Genomic DNA, 21051 nt, shown 5'->3' with positions numbered 1-21051 from the left:
GAATCACAAACATAATCTTAGAAAGCACATATGGCCAGCTGTTCAGGTCAGAACTAAAAGAAAAGGAGGACTGTGGGAAGTGACAAAAAAACTCATCCACTCATCTCCCTTTCCCTTCCACTTCCGGGACTGTAAATATTTGTTATATTGCTCTCTAATATGCTACTATTTTTGGTAGAAAGATTGTTTCATTTCTTTGTGCGTTACAAGAGATAGAATAGACAAAACACTGTAGCTTACTGAGCTGAACTGAAATGGTTCGCCTACTTGTGAGGGCTTTCTTTATTTGGAAACAAACAGGAGTAGAGAGTATGTATTAGTATTAGCAGCTTTACTAGCAGGTTTTATACAAAATAAAACCAAATGGAGCATATGAAGCTGTTTGCAAAAGATTTATATTCACCTTATTTAGCTCCGCCCACTTTTACAGCTAAAGGACTGTGGGAACCGATAACACAAAAATTATTACATTATTGGCTCGGACAAATTCAGCTAATAATGTAATAATACATAATTTGGAAATTTATTTAAAAAAAGAAACACATCAAACATTGTTTTTGTGCTGTTTTTTCTCAAATTGTTAGATGACTTTTTATTTTTTATTTAGCCGTTTTATTTTTCACTTCCGGTAACTTGTCATATCTCACATGCCTTTTCCTACGACGATAGCCCAGGGCGTAAAGTGGGTTCTTGTGATTCAAGGGTTGCCGTTTGGCATTCTGTCATCATCCTATTATCACTGTAGCTTATAACTGTTTTAGTCCGCGGTGGAAGAAGTCTCAGATAGAGAATACAGATTCAAATACAGGAGAAGGAACTTACTATTAGTCCCATCAGCCACTCACTCTCACATGCACCACATTCATACACAGGCCGGGGGGTGAAGTGCCTTGCACAAGGACACAGCCACATCATGCACTTGTGGGAGCAAGGATAGGAACCAGCAACCTTTCGGGTCATAAAAAAGCCCGCTTTACCATCTGGGCTACCCTGGTGGTCCGGTGCATATGAGCTGCTACTTGAGTAACTTACTCAAGTGAAAAAAGATTGTGATAAAAACAAAAAGCAGAAAAATACAAAAGCTGATGAAAAACCAGGACATTACAGCACATACATTATTGACTACATTTATTACATTTGTGAATGATTTTTGTCTTCCTACAAGGACTTCCACTTTGTTCAAGCATTTCTGCCGGTTTATGTTTATGGAATCTAATTATTCTAACTTGAAACTCTTCATCGTTTCAAAATAACATCCTGTAACACCATGTTTGATTTAGAGTCTGGGACACAAAAAAAACTAGTTCTAATGATCGCACTACAGTAAATATGGACATGCTGTATCTCATTTTAAAGAGAAGATCCTGCATTATTCAGTCACTGCATTGATTGGACATAAAACCTTGTCTCTTTTTAGTGTCCCGCAAGACACAGCAGCTAACTCTGTCGATAGCCAATGTCTACTACTTTATTGCACCATATCTTACGGCTTGTTTCTGAGGCTGCGGTGCTGTTTTTGGGGCCTGCTGCGACACAATCGGTCACAGCGTTGATTGCATTTTAGCAGCTGGTTGTGACTGTAAGCGGTCTGCAGGCGGGCGCAGGTTAAATGTTGGCCCACAGCTCTCGAGTCTCCTTTTTTTGTAAGCCCAAAACTTTGCTGGATAAAGTCAATGTCTTGCTGAAACATTCTTACACTGTCCCATTGCTGCCAAACCATTGAATCCACCAGAATAAGGCCCTTCTCCCTTTCCAGAAATGAAAGCGTAAAACGTTTCGTGACAAAGAGGCGTCGGAACGTTATCATCCGCGGCGTATGCTAATAATGGCTAAGCTGTAAAACCAAGTGTCTGCTGCCAACTGCAGGAATGACTCGAGTGTAAGCCTGTCCAAGTGGGCTAAGGATGGTGGAGTATTAGAAGGAGCTGACAGAAAAAGCAGAACTTGAGTGGCAAAACTATCGGTTCGCCATGGGATGAGGATGTGACAGCGTTGCGGGGACAAAGAGGAGACAGGCGGCGAGTGGGAGTTCCATTGGTTTATTAGCACAAAGCAGAGGCACACTTAGGAACAGGCTTCACACACAAAAAATTGCTACAAAGCGTCTACAAAGGTGACGGCCTCAAACTGGTTTAACGTTAACACAACTACAACTTCATTTATTGCTTTAAAACTATGACTTTGGTGCATTTGCGTAACCCTGAATGACCAAAAGCGACGCGCTAGACTCTACGTGGACATGAGGTGGAGAGGTTAAAGTGGACATATCATGCGCAACACAGGCTTTTGTTTTATTATCATTTATGGATCTCCTGTGTTGCTTGGAGCGCCCCCCCGCTGGCAGCTGGTGAGATGCTAAAAACAAGGTGCAAGACGCCATGTTGAGCTAACGGCATGCCAGTTTATCGACGGTACTGTGATAAATGCAGTTTGAGTCCAGAATGGGTCTGATCCGGTGAAGGTTTTCAGGTTTTCAGGTTTTCAAAATGTGCGTGAATAGAGTCAAATACTGCTCGTACTGTATGTGTTTGATGGAAAATAATCTCAAAACAGTTGATTTGCATGATACGTCCCCTTTAAATAATGCATGTTCAACCTGCTCTTTTACTTTGCCAGTAATAATAGTGTTGGCCTATTGCATGGTAGCATACAGGTGTCCATGTGACTGTGGAAAAGTGAGAATACAACACATACGTTCTTATACAACCCCATATAAAAATACATAGTGCATTTTGGAGTAACATAAAGCAGTGACAGACGACTCTCTCTAGGTTGTCTAGGAGTTGAACAAGGTGCTACACATCTGTCTAAAGGCAGAGGTTTCAGTGACTGTAGACTCACGCTAACGCACGAAGAACGAGGAAGCTTTGGATGTAATGTTAAAGGCCCTGTACACTATGAAAGAGGGAGCGAGTAAAGTTTAAACCAGGGGTGCCCAACATCGCCAGAGATGGTCTTTTTTGTTTTCAAGTAATTCTACACAAGTCTCACCCCAGCAACTCATTTTTGGTTTCGAGACAGAGCTGGCATTAAGGTTTTACGGATTAACAAAGGTGTGGAGCACGGTTTAAACCTCTGCTAAATACACCCAGTCGAAGGTTTTACGACACTGACTGATCTGTGGCCCTTCAGCCTGTGTACGCTTCAATAAGCCGCTCTCTAAGTAAAAAGTTTGGATACTCCTGGTTAGGGCTGTGCAATTAATCGAAATTTGATTATGATTTACACTAAATGATTGCAAAATTAGCATAATCGAGAAAAAAATATATCCCAAAAAAACAAAACAAAGCAGACTTGCATTATTTCAGGCTGCTGGGGTTATTTTCGCTTCGCATTTCACGTGCCATGGCTCATGCTTTTGCCCGACGTAAAAACAAACAGCGCTGTGTGATGATGTCATCAGGCCGCGCTGCTCAGTTTACTTGTGCAGGTGTGAGGGCTGGCCAGCAGGGGGCAGGTGTGAAACAGAGACCTCTCCTTAATCGAGGCAAACTTGAAATCATTTGTACTTTTATGGCATTTGAAAATATTCAGCAGTTTATTTTATTCAGTAGTTTTTTTATTAATAAATAAATAAATAAATAAATAAAATAAAGACTTTTTTTAAAAAGGCAACAAAAAATAATTTCAATAATCCTGATTTCAATTATGACTAAAATAATCGTGATTATAATTTTTACAATAATCGAGCAGCCCTACTCCTGGTTTAAACTTAGTTGTGCCCAAACTCATTCCTAACTTTCCCAATGCATTTCGAACACCCCATTACCGGCCTGCAAGCAAAAATAATCAATAATAATAAAAATGAAATTGTAAACATTGTCACAAATATCTGCTTTTACAATAAACTGACGGAGGAAAGAACAGATTTTCTAGTGTGCGGGAAAAAAGGTAAAGTGCCTTTAAAAAGAGATGAAATATTTATTGGTCAGTGTGAGGGGTGAGTGGGCCTGTCTGACCCAACTACTGACTGTTATATAAAACTGGATTAGCTACTGCTTCCTTCACATATTTTACCTTATTTTGTATTTGGTCCATATAGTATTTTCTTCATGTTGTCAAATATTATTGATTGGACGTAATGATAATTATTGACTCATGAAAACTTCTGCTCACTATAAAATGTAAACTATGGGGCTGCCGAGAAACCTTACATTAAACCAATTAAAAGTTTAATTTATAGTCGATTTGAAGCAATAAATAATCACGACATGAGAACTTGAATTCAGTTCAACCTCCTTTACACAATTCAGTTCATTTGGATTCTTAGCTCGACCTACCTGCTTTCAGTTGTTGTCTATACTTTAAAAGTGTTTCACCCTCAGTTGTTTAAGCCCGGCAAAGTAATATCCCGTTTCTTACAAGGACTTAATTTAAACAACTGAGGGTGAAACACTTTATAAAGTATCGACAACTACTTAAAGTGATCATATCACTGAGTCTTGTCTTGTGACAGAAGGGTCAGAGGTTTGAATCCTCGGGTGCACGGCCTTACCTCTAGTGTCTGTCAATGGCGTGGGTGAGTGGGTCCTTGATGTAAAGTGCGTTTGAGGGCCGAATGTAGTTAGAAAAGACCTATATAAATGCTACCATTTAAAGATCATTTCAGTCATTTTTACACTTTAGATTCAAAACATGAATGATAGATTTGGTCAGTTGCTGCAGATGGTTGATCTCAATGTTGATTTTCACTTCAGACAACTGGAAGCAGTGACGTCGACCTCAAATCCAAATGAATTGAATTGTTTAAAAGGAGGTTGCACTGAATTAAAGTTGTCATATTGTGATGATTTATATCTGTGTGTTTAATGTATTAACACCTTCAAATCGACTACAAGGTAAACTTGCAGTTGATTTAATGTAACATTTCTCGGCAGCCCTTGGAATTATTTTATAATAGTTTACTTTTTGCAGTGTACGATGAAGGAAACCTTAGTTGTATAGTGCTTTTCTCATGCTCAAGTCTTATGAAAAGATGAGCTGTAGGATTTTGGAAAGTAAACGAAAGCTCCAGGTCATTAACCCTTTAGGGGAGAAAATCTCTGCAGAGGTCCACACTAAGAGCTGGCAGACACATTATAGAGACACGACCCACTGTAGAAGACGTCTTCTCTTAGTGATTTCAGCTGCAACGATTTCATTTGCTATTCCAAAATGTGTTTGAATCCCTACTTTGTGTGAGTGAAATCTGACTTAGGGCCAAGGTTGAGGGTAAAGCTGTTGCTTCACTTGCTTCAGAGCACAGAGCGGAGCTGAGCCAGTTTTACAAAACAGCCCCATGAAAAGTACAATGCCGAGAGGTAGAAAATAATATAAAGCAACAGAGCAGCTATACTTTAAATAAAACCAAACGAGTGGAGTGTGCTTGTCTGCACAATGACAGCTGGCTTCATTAGCTACAGTCGAAATGAAAGTGAAAATGTGAGTGGTGATTGTGCAGAGTGAGGAGGAACAGCATGTTCTACAGTCTACAGTGCTCAGGGCGTCATGGATGCGTCGTGTGTTCGGAGAAGACAGGGAGCAGCCGCACACACGCAGTGGAAGCACAGCTGACGGACTGTCGCCATGGCGCTGGGAGGGGGCGGGCTCTAGTCCTCTGAAGCGTTGGGGATTGGGAGAAAGAGAAGGGAAGGGGAGGGGCAGCCAAAAAACCCAAATCAAGTGTCAACAAAAAGCGAGGAGGAGAGGAAGGGGAGGGGGCGGTAACGGAAAAGTAAAGTTTGAAATGAATCAAAAGGGGAGGAGATAAGAACAAAAGTTAGTAAAGCTGTAAGAAATGAAGCAACTTATGTAATATCGAAGTAAACACTCGACCGGCCTGAGGACTTTGGACTTAAGGGCGTGACAAACTGACTGGTAATGTGCAGCAGATTTTCATTTCTTTGTCAAAGTCCAATCAATCGGATCAGAAAGCTTTAATCACAGTTTCAGGAGCCAATATTTCTTTTCTCCTGTTTCCAACAATAGTCAGCCCTCAGCCTGGTCAAATCTCAAACACATACGTGATGCACTGTGACTGGAGCGTGCCATGCAGTAACAGAACCATGCAGTGGAGCCATGCAGCAGCTTTACACGCAGCATCGTCTCTGCCCTGGATGAGATGACCCACTTTCCTTCCCCGTAACACTGCTGCTGTGTCCTATACTGTGCTGCGGCGACACCATGATGAATGGACTCGAAGCGGGACGGGGCCAAAGTGTGGACCGAGCTTGTGATGCTACAGTTACAGTATGTCGCAGAAAGTGTGGCTTTACTGTACACTGGGAAATGAGATCAATGACTTAAAAGTGCTTGAATCATTTGTATTTAAGACTAATCCAAACCTAGAGATCAATCATATTCATTTAAGTCAGTTTTTCCCAGTGTAGCATTAAATATTTCTTTAAGAAAAGTTGTTAAACGTTAAACTGTAAATACACTTTTCATAATTTGCAAGTACTTAATAAAAGACATTACACTTCGAGTCATTCTTCTGCCTCGGCCAAACTACAGAAATGGCCACTTTCTCATTGTGTTTGAAAGTACAGCGGGGCATCATCTCCTTAGATTTGCCTGAGCTCGACTTCAGTGAATGAGGCAGCAGCAGATAAAACCATTTCAAACAAGTTGAGTCAAAAGTAGGCTGAAATAGACATTAATTATGAGGCTAGAGTGATACATTTGAATAAAATCAGCTTTCCATACATGCTACAGTTCATAGTCATGTAAAACGATGTAACACAAAGTTCAAGTTTATCTACAAGAACCTGCCAATGTAGTTCATATTCACGCTCAGTAGCACTTTCAGCTCAGAGACAGAACAGCGCCTCCTGCAGGTGCAGACCCGTCAGTAGTGCATGAGTGAGAGGTTTAAGCAGATTAGCAGCCTCTCTTCGGTCCGTCTATGACAGGGCAGCAGTGGCTACGCACCGAGCTTACCATAACCAAGCAAGAAGTGAACAATTCTGGTGTTCATTATGAGTATTATGGCGAGACACGGTAGAGGAACAGGAAGTACTTAGTGAAATAAGACTAAAAAATAAAACTTACGTAAATTGTGAATTGAGAATGAACTTGTAAAAGGGTCCGAGGGTTGCTTTTCATTCAAGCTACACTGATTTGTAGAGATGTAGTACAAGGAGTGTGACAAAAAAACACTCTGAGACAATGATCTTTGATACCAGTTCCCTCATAAATCTACAGAGGAAAGTTGATACAGAGAAATAATTTTTAAGAAGCTTATTGTGTAGATTTATTTCCCTGCAGAGACTTAAGACATGGACTAAATGAGGAGAAACAAGCTCATGCCATGCAGAGAGCCACACAGCTAACATGCCAACACCATTCACAGGCTCAGTGCTCCCCCCAGTGTCAGGAACGTGCCATTACACTTTCCCACTGGTCCCGCTGGGATGTTTTCAGAAGCTGTCAAGGCTTTGAAGGAATGCTCGCAGTGCGTTTGCCTTTTCGCGGCTAATTGCCTAAATGTGGCTGTTTCACAATCTGCAAACACATGCCACTCATGCACGAAATATGCACGAGAAAAACTTCAGGAAAAAATTTGCAACAGCCAAGTGCATGAGGGAGGGGTTTCTATGCCACTACCTACTGTATTTATACAACAGCTCATCATAGTGACAAACTCAACTGAAACCGACTGATATTGGTTAATCCAGAATCAAACTATGTGTTGATAAAACAGCCCATGAAGTGTCCAAATGAAATCCATAGAAAGCAGCCTATAAAAGCCTAGGACAGAATGTAATGACTTAACAGCTCCACTAGAGGGCACAACTTTGTCCTCCAAACACTATTAAAAAGGGAGACAAAACGACCAAAAAATCAAGCCTATGGGGGACGGACTTGAACTGCTGTGATTGGTGGAAACTTAACGACTAGCAGACAGGTGTAGTGCAGAGGGGAATGCTGGGAAATGTAGTCTTACCAGGCTTTTGAACTCCCTGCACCTCCTTCTCCCCGTTCTCCAGGGCCGGACCCGCTGCAACACAAGGTCAGAATTCAGTCAGTAAAATACTTCAATATTCAAAGTTAAAAAAAGTGCAAAGGATTTGTGAGTAAGAACTTAACCCAAACTTTACCCTGATGTTCCTGTGAGTCTGACATTTATGAAAAAACTAAAAGTCACACACGTATTATCAGAAAGTACTTTTATTAACAACATTGGGAAGGGGGCGGGAGATTGATCGTTTGAAAGTTTGGCTGCGTCCGAAACGAGCAGATTGGTAAGAGCTCTTGTGCCAAACCGGATGTGCGTCAGCGTTAATTTTTTGTTTTCATTTAGTAGAAACTTAAGCCACATGGATCATTTGCATAATGTAGCTTTATGAAACAGCTGTTGAAATAAAATAAGACTAATGGGAAATGTGATGGATCATTTGGATTTTTTGTTCTCCTTAAATGTCTTTGTTTGAGCAACTATGTTGTTGTTGGGCACTGTACACTAGGGGGCGACATGCACTTTTGTTTGGCCTGCACTCCACCAATAACTTTAAAGAAGAAGAAAAACAGCTGTTGGTGATGTCACTTCCCTTTCCCCTGTTTAAGGACGGACGGATTGTGCAAATGCTGCTGAAGCTCTAGTTCCCTAACTGCATAGATCTAACAGTCGACCCCATGAAAGGTTAAGGAGTTAGCTGCTAGTGTTAGTGCTTAGAGGCTATGATTTGATGGTTTCAGACGCAGCCTTTGTTCTCGCTCTTGCCATGTTTGCTTTGTTGGTCACCAAAGAGGAAGTGCGCACTCCGCTGGCCAAAAGTATAACTACTCTTTACTGTTCCATAAAAAAATAAACCCCATATGTTCTGGGTCTTTGTTTCGCTTGATGAATGAGTCTCTGGTTAATGTTTGTTCAGGACTTCAGGCATAAAGCGTTCTGTGCAGACGTGTGTTTAACAGAGAGAAAAAAGTTATAAAGACAATCCAACACCACTCCAACATTCTTCCGAACACCAAGGAAACATAAATCTACTCTGGATGTGGCTAGACGTAGTTGTAAACAAACGCAACAAATGTTTGACAGACACAAACCCAGCTGAGCGCTGTCTGGATCTCTTTTTCCACACACAGATACATGAGGCTCAAACCTCCACCATCAGCCCAGCCCAGCGCCCCCACAGAGGGACAGAGGACTTCCGGACAGTAGGCTACTGTAACTCCTGCTGACTGAGGACAATAAGAGCAGACAGCCTGGCCCTACAGCGTGACGCCAGTATGTCAGCCTGTCTGCACAGTGCGCTGGCTCAGTGCGGACTCCTGCACCCATGGGTCCCACCAGGGAGCAGTCAGGATCCACACCCACACTGGGCCGGCCCGGCTGTGTGAGCTAACAGCCTGCAATTAGCCGTTTAGATCTCATGATGACTCAGTGACTTGTGTGAAAAAGACTTACTGGAAGAAGAAAAGGTCAAATCAAATCCAGTGTTTTTGTTCAGCCCAATATCACAGTAGCAGTTTTGTCCCAGGGCTGAACAAATATTGCTGATGCAACAAACAGGAACAGTTTGGAAATCAGCAATGGCACAGACCTCAAACCGACCAAAACTGTTAATATGGTACTGAAAGCACTGTCATCTTTAATTACTTTATATTTACTTCGGATGAGTAACTTGGTTCATGTTTCTATCAATAGTGACTAATACCTTAATGCACAGGTAAATCATAACATTAATAAAGCTGACACATCAAGTTAAAAGGCCAGCAAGACATAGACAAGACATAGACAAGACATGATAAACATTTTTGTTAATAGCGCCCCCTAGTCTCCATTTGACCAATACGACACTGATCGCTCAAACAGGTCAGTGCTTTGTTGAATGAAAAACTTATTATATCTTCTTTTAAGCTTTCCCAACAAGCAAGCTGTGAGTGTGACACACCCCAATCGCAAAAGTGGACTTAATGGACCGCTCCATTTAACTTTAAGCCGTGGAAATATATACAAAACAGTCAATCCTGCCCTGTGCTGCTGCTTTTGAGTAATCTCTGAATCTTCAATGTGTTTTGTTGCCCAAAATGACTAAGTTATGATTATTGAGACGTTTTATTTTTAAAATCTCCATTTGATGCATGAAAATAAAGTACCTCTATTACATTGATCAAAACAAATGTTCATTCATAAAGGGCAGCCTAATCCTGCACTTGGGCCCCCTCTACAAATGCCTGCTTTGCCCATCTCATAGTGACAGCCCTTCCAAAATACATATTATTGCTTATTTTATTACAATATTACATTTAACACAGGCAATTGAATACAATATATGCCAAACTGTATAGGACTATTCCGTATCTTAACAACATTTACTAAATATCTTTTCATCATCTGCTAAATGAGGCTGTACAGTGTGGGGACAGAACCCACAATGAAAACGCACTAAGTCTTGTCTCTCCAGCATCTGCTCTTCTTGGGTGTGATTTTATTTGTGCATGGATTTCTTGTGCTCAAACAACATGGGAGTAATCGCCCACGTGCACAGTTTAGAGGGAACATTGGTGCTAATGTCCCGGCAGTAAAACACTGAATCAATACAAACCTGCTCTGTTGTCGTCATTGTCCAGCAGGGGGATGTAGTCCGTCTTGCCCACTGTCTCTCCCACCTCGTCGTCGAAGGTCTCGGCCTCGAGCTGGGCCACGAAGTCCCTCTCCACTCGGCTCTCCGGGCTGGGCTGGGGCACGCCGTCTGTCAGCGCGTCGCTCAGGCTGAGGTCCAACTCCGCCATGGCTGCACCACAACGACACACACCATGAGAAATACACTTCAGCTACGAATTAAGCTAAGAATCTCCAGACGTCAGTCACTGAGCTTTAACTGCAGGCTGCACCAATTAGGACCTGTTTGGGGACAGGAGCTGGGATTGTCTATTTATGTTCACTTCCAGACTGGCTTTAGTGAAAGGATCAGAGTTCAGGTCAGGTCAGCTTCAAAACCAATACATGAAGCGTAAACGTGATTGGCTTTTACAAAAGATAACATGTTTTTGTAATTGTGAATCAACTAACTTACAATTCCTATCTGTAAATGCATATCTGATTTGAACCTGCCTGTTCACATGTCACTTTTATGAAACATTTTGGAAAAGTCACATATCTTACCTGTAATATAGGGTCAATTTCATGACCAGTAAATCAATGAGGTCTTAGTTCAATATTTTTTTTTCACTTTGCCTGTACTTTTGAAATAACCAACTTTATTTGAATAATAACTTACACCGGACATAAAGCAGAAAAATCATCTAACATATAATTTTCTAAATAAGTTGCTTTCAAACTTTTCAAACCAAGCACCACCTTATAAAATATTTCAGCTTCTAAATACCACTGGGCCAGGCTAAATTATGTCCCATCTAGTACAAACCAGTCTAAAAAAATCATCTGTAGCTCTGACAGGTTGATTGAGCTCATACAACTAAAACCACAATCAGTAAAAAAGGCATAAACAATAATCATTTTAAAAAACAGCATTGGCAGCTGTGGAGGCTGTCAGTCACAGACAATGGGCTCCCTCTGCTGGAGATGGTGCTCACTACAAAAGCACAGGTGTGACAAGTACAAAGCCAATGAAAATCTAACACAGGGGAAGTAAATACATGATTACAATCAAACTGTGTAGTACGGCAAACAAAAGCAAATACAAGGAATGACAGTGATTTATGGTTTCCCGTTTCTACATAAAAGCACTCCTCTCGTTTGCTTTTCTAAATGACTGTGATTGCATCTTATTACAGCTGTGCAAACTCATTCGTATAAAAGGATAAAAGGTTTATACAAGCAGCAGCAGCAAGACAAATGGAATACTTTATTAGTGCTATTTTAATGTCTCAAAGCTTTTTGTTTAATGCCGCAAATGCAAAATATATCTGTGGGTTAGAATTGATGCGATTTCGGTGCAATTCCCCTCAGCTGAACACAGAGATGCTGGGGCCAGTCTATATAAACTGTAGTTACAGCTGAGAGCAGGGTGTGTCCAAACTCTCCACAACCTCAGCCTGGTCACCAACTCTGGCCCACTTTCCAAACTTACCCCAACAGTCACAGTGTGTAGGCAGAAACCCACAAGGTCACATGTTTGGATTGTTATTTCTGGACTAAATGTATGTGGATGATGAAGAAAATGCTTATGGCAGGGCTGAATATCATTTGATATGAATTATTTAGCAAAACGTCACAGGATTTCCATGACTCATGCTTCCAGCGAGCTCCTACGCAGGTCATTCAATATTCATGACAGAAGAGAAGCCATGACTTCATTTGGTTTCATTTATTAAACAGGAAAAGATTAAAAGTGGAAGTGCAGTTAATCCAGGCACGACTCACCAGAAAAAAAAAAAAAAAAAAACATCTGAATGAAATCAAATCCAAGTCACGAGTTCATCCCATTTGAGAGCAAAATATATATTTTGAATAGTAAAATAATAAAAAGTGTAAATCATATCAAGTATGCACTTGATGCACAAATATAACAATGACCTGCTTTGTGCTAATAATAATAATGACGGCTTCTACTTTTGAAAGCTTTTATATTCATGCATTCTGCTTTACAAGCCTGCGTTGATAGGTGTCTCAAAGCGCTTCATTGAAGTAATTATTTACTCACTCCATACTCTGTGATGGTACGGCACAGCCGCCATGGGGTCGACTGAGGGAAGCGAGGCGGCTCCCACTCACTCACCACACTCACACAGGAGGTGGTTGAAGTGTCTTACCTAAGGACACAACCACTGTCTGCACCTGTGAGAGCCATCTCATCATGAACCTGAACTTGTAACAGTGGTAGGATGTTCTTCCTGAGGCAGCTGCTGAAACTAAAGCTGACGACCAACATGCTGGTGCAGTTCTACACGGCCATCATCGAGTCCATCCTCACCTCCTCCATCCCCGTGTGGTACTGCAGCATCACAGACTGAGACAAGCATCAACTGCAGTGCATTGTGCGTGCTGCTGAGAAGGTGAGTGGCTGTAGGTTCTTATCTCTCAGAGACTGACACACCTCCAGGACCCGGAGGCTTGTAGGTCAGATCACAGCTGACCCTTCTCTCTCCCCTCAGGCAGGAGGCTACGGTCCATCCAGACCCATACCTCCCACATTCAACCATCAGACTCATGAACAAAAAAAGACCCAATAACTCTATATCCAACTCTTGAACGCAATAACCTGTTCCAGCCTTTTGGCTCTATTGCACTATGTGGCATGTCCACACTCACATCTACTGCTAACACTTAAAGCACCTGTACATCTACACATTTACACTGATGTATCAAACTTCAGAGCAACATCTTCACTATTTAAAGACATCTTGTATCTGCTTCCAGAGCTTTCCCACTGCACCAAGTTTGTCCGTTATTGTCTTCCTCCCGCTTCTATTTCTATAGCAGCATGACCACAGCCTTTTCATTAGACTGCACTCTGATGGATTTACCCACCCCGCGCCGCTTTTTGTCCACGCAGGGCCGCCATAGTCTGGGCTCCTGCTTTCCCGTCCCGCTCACTCGGAAATAATCTGCTTTCAACAAAGGAAGGAAATCCAGCGCTTGTATTGTACAGCGCACTGACACACGTGCACGTACGGGGTGGATGTGGATGGGCCCAAAACATGGTGGAGGTTAAGCCTGTGGTAAATCTGCTTCTCACACCACTATTGTCAGGAATAAAGCTCCATGACACGTTGGTGAGAACAGACAGGAAGTACCTTGGTCAGAACGGAAACAAACGGTTTTGGAAAATTGTGGAAGTTTAGAGTTCAGTTTCTGTTTTCAAATCAAAAAAGAAAAAAAAACCCTGATAAACTATGGGCATCGGTGCAGTAACTATGACAACACACACAAGGACAGCGCAACTCAAAACACGACATTGGACAAATGTGCCTGTACCACTCGCCAGCGGGCGTTGCTTATTAAAAAAAAGAGGTCGACCGAGGCCTCGTTTATTACAAACTGAGAGCGCTGCTCTTTATGGCAGCCTCACATTCATTTCCTCTATAAATTGCACTGCCTTGTGTCCTTCCTTTAGAATCCATGTAGGCCAATCATTCCATCAATCGTCAAATTGAAAACAAAAACGAAAATACCTAGAAAAGTCTGCTTGAATGTGATGAAATAAAATCACTTGCTTGCCTTGATTTTCAAACATTAAATCTGATGCTTAAAATGAAATAATTTATACAACGTTGAAAGCACAGGCTCAGGGCGTGATTATTATCGATTATGATTTATTTGTTTGCAACAGTTTCCTCTCTTTGAGAAGTCAAGGCGTAGCTTCTCGCCTCACGGAGAAGTACAAGTGCTGCTTCAGCAATAACCCCAGGGTTGTGTCCGTGGTACAGAGATCACCGGTCTAAAGCCAATAACAAGATAAATAAAGTTTAATATGAACGGTCAAGCGAAGGTACTTTGGTGCAGTAGCGCACCCCAAACGCAAAAACAGCTACTTAGCAGCTTTCTATAAACAAACCACACATGCCTTCAAATGCCACACCTAATCTGCGTTTTAAGGTGACAAACTACTTCTGCGACACTTCAGCCAGTGATGGAAATGCAGTTATCGACAAATGTATTTTAGAAATTTAGAAAAAGAGTTAAGTGAAGGGATAACAGGCAGGTCTTCGATCGTTCTTCACCAGATGAACTGAACTGACTGGCTCGGGCCTGTCCGTAAGCTGAACATCAGCCCACAGTCTGTAATGGTCATCACTGTGTGCCATGACGTAACACACCAAAGCTAATCCCCAAATCACTGCAGCATGTTCCTTTAATACACAGCACCATGGCACAATGTGACAGACATAATCTCATCTCAGGGTGCTGCGGTGTGCCACATCCTCCCAAAAAGTACACAGCACTCCTCCAGCTAGGTACTCCAACTATACTCCAGACTGGTCAACGAAGACCATGGCTCAAGATCTACAGAAAGGGATCGCAACATTTCTTTAAATGCAAATGACAGGCTTGACTATTCACCAGAGTTAAAGGTACGGTGTAAGATTCTGTTTTCAATATTTCATTAACTTCACCTACCCTTTCCTAAGTCCCCCCCCTTCCCCCGCCCTTCCTAATCTAACACTTATATTGTGACGATGATGATAATGCTGATGGCTACTCCAGATCCAGCCTGCTCGTGCCCTGCTCCTGCTGCACTGGGCAGAACTGACCACTGAGGCTGTAAAACAAATGTCCACCATATGATTACACAGGTCAGACATGCAGTGCCCAGACACTGAGCTCACTGCTGTGTGGGGAAGTGACGTCAGAGAGGGAGAGGTGCACAGAAACACACACTCTACCCAATATAGATACAAAGACATGGAGAGGAGCAAAGTAGTTCAACAACCCATCCATACATAAACAACACAGAATGCTAACACAATGCCTCATGTTAGAATCATGCTACATGCTAACGCTAGCCATGACCAAAGACTGTAAAAATAATAGACTGCCTCTGCTGCTCACTCCAGGAGGACTATCTAGCTGTAGAAAGTTTAACCAGACTTTACAGCTGTTTTTCTCACAGATCCCAGAAGAAATGTGTGACAGTTGGCAGTAAAATAGATATTATGCTTTGTTACAGTTACAAAACGTATAGTTTCAAAGGTAGTTGTGAAAACATTTACACAGACAAGGCCGCGGAAACACTAGAGGAGTTTTAACCTGATTTTGAGCTGGACACGCCCCTTGCTGAGTTCAGGGAGGTGTGGCCTGATAAGACTTTCTTGCAAATTATTCTTTATCATGCTGCTCCTCAATAGGGCTGGGTAATGACGACACCAGTATGGTATCAAAAAACAGCTTAGGTACTGCTGGTATCTAAAAGTAGGTACTCAAAAAAAATAATTATCTTTAGAGACCAAGTTTTGATGCTTGTTGGTCCAGGAACAGCATTAAAGGAGGTTACTTGGTTGTTTCAGCTCAAATAAATGATACAAATGTAAAAGAAATGACAAATATTTTAGTATAGGTAGGTATCAAAAAAGTGTCATGGTACCCAGCCCTACTCCTGAAGTGTGTGGTGTCATCGTGATCATGTTACGACTATTTGAAAACCTCACATCATAAGTAACAAACATGTTATTTACAACCCTCACTTCCGATTTGAGAGATGCTACCATGGCAACAGCCAATGAGGCGCCTCACCGCCGCCCCTCGCCACTCATATCCGGCACTCCTGGTGCAGTATTTACACCTATTAGTGGCTCTTTCACTACAGACAGGAGTGCATGAAAAGACAGGCCACTGATGTAGTATCGGTCATGATTAAAAGGTTCTGACCTCACATTAGATTTTGTGACTAAAATCTGAACTGTATGTGGTCTCGCATCATCATCGTTTGTCAGAATGGTTCCAATAAAGTAGGAAAAGTTCAATTGTGGAAAAATGTCTTAATGTCTGTGCACTTTTTTGTGTCACGTTTCAAAATCAAATTAAAATCCGGTGAGTCCCAGTTTTAAGTGAAACGTCTTGCCCATGTGCACAAAACGCATGTAAGGAATCACACCTCTAAGCTCCAGTAAGTGGGCAAGCGTTTCTACCACTTGAGCTGGCACAGTCAGTGAGTGGAGGCAACATCATGGAGCACACAGGACCCAGGCACATTGTGTGTGTGTGGAGTTAGTCATAAACTCTGTCCCTGTGTCCTAAACTTACACAGCCTGTGCAGCTCAGTTCCCTGTAGCTCCCGGTTTGTCCCACACTTCTGCTTTTGTAGCAGCTGCACAGCTCGGACAGCTGAGTCTGACTCTGTGCTCTGTCCTACACCTGCTCTCTCTCCAACAGGCTCACAACCTCAGCGAGATGGATTTAATTACAAAGTGTGCTTACTGCTTTTAGGCCTAACTTCGTTATAGCTGCTCTTAGCTTTAGCACCGGGACAGGCTTTCTGAAGCCCACACAAGGCGAGCAGGGCTGACGTGGGCCCCGTGTCGCGTTACAGACAGCTCATAGAGAAGTCATGCAGTGTCACCGGCCTGATCAGTATGGGACAGACTCAAGGTTATCATATGAACACAAGTGGAAGTTCAAAAGTTTAAGCATGCTGTAAGAAAATAGAGCAATATTGATTTCTTAGATAAGAATAATAATGGAATAATAATGGAAAAAATAAATGTGTACAATAGATTTTGGATAATCAACAGAGCAAACATTAGAAAAGTTGGTTAAACAGTGGGTTCTGAGTCACTGGGCCAGGACAGCTTCATCCAACAGGCTGACAGGAAACTGAACCATCTCCCTGCCCCTTGCCATTCTCTGTACACACTAGTGTACATGTATTAGAATTGATAATAAAGTTGACTTTGATTTTTGAACTTGTCTTTAACTATCTTTCCAGAAGAAAATCTGTGCCAGAAAACACTGCAGAAACAAAGGCAGAGACAGGTAGTTGCGGCTACAGTGTAACTTTACCTAGAGCAATTACATGGCAATACAATGAACGCCCTTTGACACTTTGAAACGTAATGAACTGGAAACTCGCTGTTAAAAATCAAAGCTTAATAAAAAAAAAAAATATTGAATAGATTTGTGAGATTATCAGAATTCTCCGTGAATAAATAGAAGTTACTTTGTATAATGTGCTGGGGATTGCAAGATATAAGTTAGTGGCAAAACTCAAATATGTAGCTTATATAGAAATGCACGCACCGGCACAACTCTTCTGTACATGAAAATAAAACAACACCTGATGATCAAAGAATGATCATCAAACATGAGCCACATCACAGATTTTACGCCATCCCATATCCCATCATCACTATGTGGGTAAACTCAAATAAGTACTGGTTGCCCCTGCTCTTAGGTCATCCAGCAATAGCTGAAGGAAGCCTCGCCCCCCGACTTCGCTCTGATGTCCCAGCGTGGCCTATGACGTCTACTCCAGGCATGTAAAGAGACTGTAATGTGCAACTTAACACCGTAAAAGCCGTGTTCCGCCTCGCAGCACCGCTTTGGGTCACGCCCCGACCCCCGAGCTTCAAACCAGGGCGAGACTAAAAGCAACACGACTGTAGGAAAAGTGCAATGGCTTCATGACCGCGGATTCCCAACAGGGGTATGCCAGCCAATGTGTGGGAGAACTTTGTAATATCCAGATTACGCTTGTTTGCCAGTGGGTTTTTTAAAATCAATTTGAAATTTTGAAAAGATGTGCTTGCCCACCATTGTATCTGGTTTGCTTTGGCATCTCATAAAGAGAAGGTTAAGGGTTCAATCCCGGCTCTGTCAGGTGCACACTGACACCTGAAAGGTTTGGGGAGAAGGGAAGATAAAAAATGTTGTGAACCGTTAGCTCAGACAATTACCCCTCCCCTTTTTAGTTTACAGTAGAGCAGTCGGGGCGGGGGAATATGTCGTTACGTGATACCTGTTCACAGCTCATAAATCACGGCTCCAGCTGACCCTGGGGGCCCCTCCCAAACCAAACACACAGGTCGTACTGGTTTCTATTGTAACCGTTAGACGTTAGACAAATTACTTTTTTTTTTTTTTTACCTCATATGTAAATTAGATCTGATTTCATGGGAGTCACTGATAAATGGATCAAAACAATGTTGGTAAACTTTGAGCCAATGAGGGCCTATATATTACTCAGGCACCTCTTCAATATTGTGGGTAAAGTCCAGTGTCTGGCCCAAGGACACAACAATAATGGATATTCCAGGAACAGAACTGTGGACCCTCCAAAAACATTCACCTGTTAGTAAAAGGAACATAATGAAGAAATGACAATACCTTAACAGGTCCTTGTTAGTGAAGTGATTAGCTCCCCTTTGGTGCAGGATGTCGGGGTTTCAGTTCCCTTAGAGGCCACCAAAAACTCCAGCCAGTCCAAAGCCCTGGGAAATAAACAGAGGAATCAGACAAAGTAGAATAGACCAAGATGATCTCATTGAAATGATCATTTACTTTAACAGTAAAAGAGAAACATTTCATGTTCAAACTACTAAACTAATTGTGGTTTATAGTTTTAACTTTAATTTAGTATATATTGTTAAAGTCCACATTCGTATCAAGAGCCTAGTCATCTCCTGAGTCTCTTTATTAAAAATATCAAAGCCAAAGAGACAGAGAAAACAGATCAAACAGCAATTTAAAAAGCAATTCCCGAAGCACAAATGATATGTCAAGAATTGATATTATTAGGCGAGTGGTTCCCAATGTGTGGCCCTCTGAGGGGCCTCAAAGCTTATCAACACATCAAGCATATGTAAAAAATGGTTATTAGTATCAGATATCAGAACCAACTCTGTAAAAATACAATATCAGGTATGGATTCCAAATACAGTATCTTATACTTATACTTGGCTCTCGGTGTTTTAAAAACACTACTTTCATCAACTAAATCAACATGCACATGCTGTATCTCATTCATAAACTTGAACCAGGAGAAGTCACTTGCAGAGTTAGTTTTAGCCTCTGAAAACAGTACTTTTGAGCCGCACAAAATGCTGCAGCTAGTAGCAGCATGTTAATGCTAGCAACAACTATCAAGGCTGGGACAGAAACAAGCCGCTGCTGCTGTAAGATATTAACTGATAACTGCTATATATACATGTTATAATGATCAGATCACTTCATGTTGTGAGTCGTACATATTAATGTGAGTCATGTAGCCAAGGATATTTAGTGTAGGAAAGTCCAGTGATCCCGGTTGGTTTTTCCTTTACAGTTTATTAATAATTGACATGAAACATCTCAAGTGAATTTCTCCAATCAACAAATCATTATCTGATCTTGATAAAAAGAGGGCTTTCACTTTTTCACTCACAGCAAGCAACCTTTAAGAAAGTCTCCTGTATCGTTTGGTGTTGGGCATCTGTTGGACTTTGGGAATGGCTGTATGATGTGATATAATGTGAACAACAAAGCCTCCCATCTCCTTAGGTCTTACATGACCTGTTAACTCAGGAATTCATATCTATCAACATGTTCTGAAAGGCGTGTGACTGTAGTCTTCTTCTTAAGTGTAAATATGATTTAGTCGATAACATACATCCAAATCTAGACACAAAAGTGAACAATATTGGCTCTCGTAATACTTGAGGAAGTTGGTCACTATTCAGCTGCCCTTGCACTCCTCTGACAGAGATGTTATCAGCCACATTCCCTACAGGCCTTAGCCTCAGCGTCACACACACACACACACACGCGCCCTCACGCAAACACACACTCTCCTCCACACGCCCTCACAAAAACATACACACTCCGCACAATAGACACAAACATACCAGGGATTCCTCCAGCGCAGCTACAGCCCAGGGTGCGCAGCGTTCATGGATGGGTGGGAATGGTTTTTGTTATGCTAGCAGGGGCGTTCATTGGGGGAGGGTAAAGGGTGTGGTTTATCTGGGGGCTACTGTAGTCAGGGGGCCCCGCAAAAAAACTGCAGTGAATGTTTTGTGACACATTTTTGAAAGTTAAAATGTTGAAATGGAATCTGGTGGGAGGGGTGGCAACTCAAAACAACTATTACTGGTACCTTACATATAGGATTGGGCAATATGGGGAAAAGAAGTATAGTATAGTTTGAGCAGCATATCAACATTTTTTCATTTGTCCCCTACAGACAGCGGAGGGCGCTCCAAGCTACTTACAAGGTCTCTAAAAAGCATTCTTTACTCATCAAGCTTATTTCCCATGCAGAGACTTCAGTATAAAAGATATAATGTCAAATATCTATACTGAGGTGCTCAAAAGCAGAATTGTAAAATACAGTTCGCCCACTTTAAAAAATGATTCATTGCACAGCTCAAGCACCACACACTGAAAACCAGTGAGTTCAACATTAAAGTCTTTGAAGTAATAATGGCCATTACTGTGATTCACTTCTAAGGCTCTCGTAGGCGTCGACAGCGTGAACTTAGCCGGAGTTCCCCGCGGACCGAGAGAGGGAATGCTGACTCAGGCTTGACATAGTTGGAGCGGAGCCAAATGAAGACAAGCCCCAGAGTCCTGAGGGAGCTTCAGTGTCAAGTGGAGTCTAGAACTCATAAAGTGTTATTAAGCATTATAATTACACCTCTCAAGTGCAGCGCTGGGTTCAAATGATGACTTGTTTAATGCGGTCGGCTTTA

General features: G+C 41.9%; 1 protein-coding gene across 1 annotated transcript in view; it reads right to left on the bottom strand.

Moving 5' to 3' along the window:
* The window catches only part of LOC306977603 (uncharacterized protein), an 86478-nt gene that overhangs the window by 51226 nt on the left and 14201 nt on the right, over positions 1-21051 (bottom strand). The window contains 4 exon segments of the mRNA XM_079575998.1: positions 7925-7970; positions 7972-7978; positions 10526-10718; positions 18710-18813. Coding sequence (XP_079432124.1) covers positions 7925-7970; positions 7972-7978; positions 10526-10716 — 244 coding nt within the window. The 5' untranslated portion in view covers positions 10717-10718; positions 18710-18813.

Source organism: Gobius niger (assembly GCF_951799975.1).
Source record: "Gobius niger genome assembly, chromosome: 18".
NCBI lineage: Eukaryota > Metazoa > Chordata > Actinopteri > Gobiiformes > Gobiidae > Gobius > Gobius niger.
This window is presented reverse-complemented; position numbering and strand designations above follow the sequence as displayed.